Source organism: Nematolebias whitei, chromosome 2 (genome assembly GCF_014905685.2).
Source record: "Nematolebias whitei isolate Nwh7 chromosome 2, NemWhi1, whole genome shotgun sequence".
Taxonomy (NCBI): Eukaryota; Metazoa; Chordata; class Actinopteri; order Cyprinodontiformes; family Rivulidae; genus Nematolebias; species Nematolebias whitei.
This window is the reverse complement of record NC_056499.1, coordinates 1,891,606-1,898,056: the sequence shown is the minus strand read 5'-3', so window position 1 is coordinate 1,898,056 and position 6,451 is coordinate 1,891,606. Positions and strand designations below refer to the sequence as shown.

Below are 6,451 nucleotides of genomic sequence, written 5' to 3'. Positions count from 1 at the left end.
TCGCTGCTCCTCGTCGCTGCTCCTCGTCGCTGCTCCTCGTCGCTGCTCCTCGTCGCTCCCTCCCCCTTCCTCCCGGTCACTGAGGCTCACAGCCATTGGCTGAGCTCAAGCTCACTCCTGTCTCCTTGTTCAGCTGCTGCAGGAGCTTAGTGAGGTATTTTACGTGTAGCAGCCGCCACACGATCATCAAATGTTTGTGCAGTTACTTTAAACAGCCGCTGAGTTTTCACACGTTTATAATATTCTAAAAATATATGAAATGTTTCCATAACGGATTATAAGTGATGTTAAACACAAATATTCAAATGATCAAAGTCCACGCTCAATAATCCAGGTTAAAATCCAACAATGTTCAGTCAGGTCATCTGGACGGTTTCTTTTCTTTTCTTTTTTTGGGTTGAGACGTTTCGTCCTTCATCCATTTTAGTAGAACATCAACCTGGACATGTCATGTCCAGGTTGATGTTGTACTAAAATCCCAGTTTAAGGACCAGACTTAAGTAAGACGCATGTCTAATCATAAACGTGTGTCCACGTCAGGAAAAGGAACCCACAACCTACAGCATGAGCTCACAGCACTGTGTTTAGTTTGGTCTCAGTGGACTTCTTCACTTGTTTTACCCTGAAGGTACTTCGTCTGTAAAACAGATGATCCAGAGGAGACGCCGAGTGGCTTTTGGAAAAATGCAAGAAGGTCTTCAGTTAATTCACACTGCTGAAGGATTGTAGCCACACGTGTCCCAGAACACTCCTGGGTGGTTGTGGTCTGAGTGACAAGCTAATGTTCACTGACTGTTCAACATTCACACTAAAGCTCTTTATTTGTAGCCTGATACAAAAGAAGTCACGGCTGCCGTTAGTAAGGATGCATCGTAGAAGGACTCTTTAGATCCTCAGCCTCACCTGACGTTCTGCGGATGTGGAGAACATAACCGATGATGTCCTGAGTGTTCTGTTGGGGCTCCCTCCAGGACACCTGGATGGTGGTGGGGGAGAGGGCCTCGGCCTGCACGTGGGTGGGGACACCGGGCAGTCCGTCAGACCAGAGCACGGTGAGGCGGGCGCTGGCCTGTGTGGAGCCGGCTCTGTTCTCAGCAATGCACTGGTAGATGGCCTCGTCCTCCTGGCTGATGCTGTGGATGGTCAGAGTGCTGTGAGAGCAGAGGGACCAACAAGTCAGGAGTTTAGTTTGTGGAACAAAAGAACTGGGCTCACCGTCACATTATTGTTGCATTTCATCTGCTTCTGTTAATAACGGTGCACGTAGAAACAGATGCAGTGTCCATGAGACGCTCACTTGGAGCTGCAGTAAATGTCTAAATGTGTGATGACAGAAAAATGACACATCAGCACCAACAAAGCTCAGGACGGACTGAACATACACCTGAGTTCTCCACGCACGAAAGCCTCCATGATTTTCAAAAGATTTTATAAACCACCATGCTGTGGAACATGTGGACACATTTTCAAGTGAGTCAGAACCAGGATCAGTGAGCTGTGGACTATTTAACTCCATCGTGTGGCTGTAACAGCGCCGGTGGCAGGGATGTCGGCTCACCTCGGGAATCGCTCGCAGCTGCTACGATCAAGACTTACGGCAGTTTACATCATAAAAACCACGCTCAGAAAAATCTGCTGGACGCTTGTTAGAAATACAATTGTCATGTTGCAGATGTACGTGTAAACTTTTACAGAATTTACACTAAATTCTTTAAAGTAAAAAACAAACTTAAGGAATTTAGAGTATTTATATACTTTAAGCCATTTAAATTTAAATAAGCTGCTAAAATATTTCATATTTTTTCCCAAGCTTGAGCTTGCTGCTTGTTCCCGTACAGGCCGGGTCACACCAGGGCCGACTCGCTCATAGTTTCTGTGTTTATGGACAGGAGCTCAAAGAGGGGAGGGTGTCTGCTTTGTGAACTTCATGCTTTCTTTTGTGCCTGTTGCAGACATTGGACTTCAGCTAAATCGTGACCTTCAGCAGCGAAGCATCAGTCTGGGTGAGTCACTTTAATGCTAAGCACAAAAAGTCTTTTCAAGATGGAGAGATGATAAAATAGTTATTAGTTGAAGCAGCTGACTCGTTGACAGAGACTTTAAAAACAAACCAGAAACATTATTAACATTAAATTTGGGGAGTGGTGGCGCAGAGGTTAGAGAGGTGGGCTTGTGATCCGAAGATCGCCGGTTCACGCCCCGGCCCCGACAACATCAAAATTGTGGGTGGGGTAGGTGAAACACCCACACTTGCCCCCACCCTCATTCGCCCCACTCTGGGCCCATGAGCAAGGCCCTTAACCCCCACCATGTGCTCCCTAAACAGGTCTCTCTTGAAAATGAGTTCTCGTGGCTGAATGAGACTAACCTGGATAAATAAAGGCTAAATGAAAAAAAAAAAAAAAAAAAATTATCTTCCATCAAAGCTCTCCAGTATCAAGGAATATGGTTACAGTTAAAAGCAGCTGCTGTCAGGGCTGAAGTTTCACTTTAGTTCTCAAATTTTCAGGTTATTTTTCCAACATGAACTTATTCTTGTTGTTTTCTGTTCCTTTGTGTGAAGAACAGCTTATTGCTGGGTTTGGTTATTACAAAGTATTTTGTACGCGGACAGTAAAATAAATTGTCACTTTTTTTTAACAAACTTTTGGGTTTTGTCATTTATGTTGCATTCACAGCGAGCTGGGACTTATTCTATAATATCCTGCTGCATGCTCAATAATCCAGGTAAAAAAATCTAAAAAAGTTCAATCTGGTCCTCTGGACATTCAAAAAAACAAAACAAAGCAAAAAAATATAGAAACGTTTCGTCTTTCATCCAAAGGACTTCCTCAGTCTGAGGTGCTGTATTCAGCTCAGTCTCTTAAATAGCACCTTCTCAGAGTGGATCAACCAGTTTGCTGCTGACAACCAGAACCAGCTGCTCACATGCTCAAGAAGGACCATCAAGACCAGAACGAGCTCTACTGTGACTGGTTTGAATGACTATCGGCCAGTGGCCCTCACCCTGATAGTCACTAAATGCTTCAAAAAACTGGTCATGACCCACATCAAAACAACCATCAACATCAACGAGGACCCTCACCAGTTCACATACCATGAGAACCGATCAACAGAGGATGCCATCTCCTCTGTGGTCCACACTGCTCTCAACCACCTGGAGCAGAAGGACTCCTACGTCTGTATGCTCTTTGTGGACTTCACATCTGCCTTCAACACCATGATCCCCCAAACCCTGATGGACAAACTACTCACACTAGGACTAAGCCCCTCCATCTGCAACTGGGTCCTAGACTTTTTAACAAACAGACCACAGTCAGTGAGGATCCACAACTTCTCCTCAACCATAACCCTCAGCACTGGTTCTCCTCAGGGCTGTGTGCTGAGCCCCCTCAGTTTTACTCTGCTCACGTATGATTGTGCAGCTACCCATCCAGGCTGTCACATTGTAAAGTTTACAGATGATACAGCGGTGGTGGGATGCATCACAAACAATGATGAGTCCAGCTACAGACAAGAGGTGGAACACCTGGAGAGCTGGTGCAAAGAGAATAACCTTCACATCAATGTGAAGAAGATGAAGGAGATGGCCGTGGACTTCAGAAGGAACAAACACCCCCCCCCCCCCCCCCCCCCCCACACACACACACTAAACAAAACAAAAAATAAAAACATAAGAGGATCTGCAGTGGAAGTGGCCTCCAGCTACAAGTACTTGGGTGTGCACCTGAACAACAACCTCAGCTGGAGCAACAACACCACCAGCCTGATGAAGAAAGCTCATCAGAGACTCTACTTCCTCAGGCGGCTGAGACGAGCTGGTCTGGAAGCTCAGTCCTCACCTCCTTCTCCAGGTGTGCAGTGGAGAGCATCCTGTGCTCCAGCATCAATGTGTGGCATGGAGGCTGCACAGCTGCAGAAAGAAAAGCTTTGCAGAGAGTGGTGAAGGCTGCACAGAAGATGTTGGAGTCAGCCTCCCCACCATCACAGACATCTACACCTCCAGATGCAGGAAGAGGGCCACCTGCATCATGAAGGACCCCACTCACCCAGCACACACACTTCTTGTCCCGCTTCTCTCAGGAAGGAGGTTGAGGAGCATTAAGTGTAGAACCACTAGACTGAGGAACAGCTTCTACCCTGAGGCTGTTAGACTCATGAATCTCTAACTAGAATAATCACTGTAATGACACTTGGTTGTTGATGTGTGCTGCTGACTATCCATGCTGCTGATCTCATGCTGCTGATTATTTCATGTTGCTGTTTTCATTAGTCCTCATCTGTTCACAGACTCATGTTCGTGCTGCTGTTGTTTTGATGAATTGTTTTTGTACCATTAATGCTTAGTGTATTCTTAGTCTTGTGTATTCTTGGTTTAATGAATGTAGAAAATTCTTAGTTCATGACTCTGATCTTACTTATGTTTTTCTTTACAATTTGTGTTTTAGTTAGATGTAACTGGGACCCTGTGCAAACAGTTTCGTTCCAACACATGTACCACATGTGGTGCGAATGACAATAAAGAAACTCTGACTTTGACTCTGATTAGTACAGTATTAGTACAGTAGTATTACAATAAACTACAGTAAAATGCAATTAAAACAGAAGTAGTGTTATACAACAATAAATTCAGGTGCCATTTAAAACAAGGTAAAATACTAAAAACAAGAACGTAAAACATAAAAAGCATACTTCATTGTGTGTATAAATAATTTGCTTTGTATTTTTATAGTAGGTGGATCATTCGGACTTGGCCATTTTAAATGTAGCTCGCATCAAGAAAAAGTATGGGCACCCCTGATTTAGGGTAAAGGTAATTGGGAAAGTGGAGGCAGCTGGTGCTTGAGAACAGGTGAGAGTTGCAGACTGACTGGAAAACATGCAGCAACCGAGGGCAGATGAACACGAGAGTTAATCACAAGGTACAGAAAACAAAACATAATAACCAAAGAGAGAAACCAAATCTGAATGTGAACACGACGACAATCAAAAAGTCATTGAAATACACAGATAGTGACAATAATGTGACTGAAAAACAAGACCTTAGATACAAGTGACGGACATATTTTTCTTGAGTAGAGTCGCCAAGCTTTGTCTTGGAGATCAGGTGAAAGCTCCATCATCAGGTTGGTGATGCACCTCATCTTGGAGGTGTTCAGACTAATTCCTAAAGGTGGTATCTCACTGGGCTGTGACTGGCATTCATGAGGGAGTCAGCATCTTCATAAATTCTTGGTAAATGCAAAGGCGCCCGGTTCTGTTGCTTAAGTTATGAACATGTTCAAAAAGATTTTCTGAAGTAGTGAAGTAGCTGACGAGAAATCTTCAGCATGTCTTTAATCCACCTGAATTGTGTCGTGGGCGTCTACAGCTTCTCTTAAGAGCTCCAGAGCTGTAATTTGACACCTGCAGGAGCTCTCGTTTGACAGGAACCGCTTGAGACAGAAATCCAGGTCTAAAAACCACGTCTAGGTAATAACTATTGGAAACCTGGTCAAAATCTGCCTGCGCTTCTTTCAAAAGTGTAATCCAGCAGAATGATCATACAAGTGGGGCTGACTGCCCGAGTACAAAACGAGCTGGTTGAGTCAGAGTCCGAGATTCTTTATTGTCATTCCACCTCATGTGGTACACGTGGTGGAGCGCAATTATGTTCACACGGTCCCAGTTACATCCAACAATAAAATGTAAAAGAAAAACAGTAACAAGATCTAAGATATGAACTAAGAAAAACATCAACTACAAATACACTAAGCACTCATAATTGAATAGTTTTATCAAATGTCAAGTAACAAATTCTCTCATTCAGACACTGATGTTTTAATGAAACAAAGTCACGAGAGCTGAAGGATTTAGCAGATTTCCTCATTTCATTACTTGTCAAATGTAAATTACAGAGCACAAATATCAATGTGACATTATTTATGTCATACATATAAAGCACAAAGTTCTGCTGTGCCAGAGTAAAGAGATTTGTGGCACACAATCACATTCTACAGACAGCAGCAGAACATATAGACGATCATTTCTTGTGCAAAATGCAGACGTTCAAACAGATTTGTCCCCGAGCAAAACTCCCTGGAGAGTCAATAAATCCATTTCAGGATTTCAAAAAAATCTTATTTGCCTGCATCAGTAAAACCTTTCATCTGCCCATGAGCACACAGGTATTCATGTATGGACACACACACACACACACTATCACACTGCCGCACACGCTGCTCTTTGTCCTCATCTTTTTTATCTGTACTTCTTTTTCTTTCCACCCACATGGCAAATAGCCTTTTAAATAAAGGTTCAATGAAAAGGAAAGAAAAGAATAAGGTAGCATTGTATGTGTTTGTATATATGGGCTATGTCCGTATACACATATACTTTGTACACACACACACATATACATATATATATATATATATATATATATATATATATATATATATATATATATATA

The 6,451-nt window shown here is 43.1% G+C and overlaps 1 protein-coding gene across 1 annotated transcript in view; it reads right to left on the bottom strand.

Annotated features, from left to right (window-relative positions):
* The window catches only part of LOC119425124 (immunoglobulin superfamily DCC subclass member 3), a 14,979-nt gene that overhangs the window by 7,864 nt on the left and 664 nt on the right, over positions 1-6,451 (bottom strand). Inside the window, exon 3 of the mRNA XM_037692655.1 lies at positions 904-1,151. Within this exon, the coding sequence (XP_037548583.1) occupies positions 904-1,151 (248 nt within the window). The remainder of the gene's footprint in view (positions 1-903; positions 1,152-6,451) is intronic.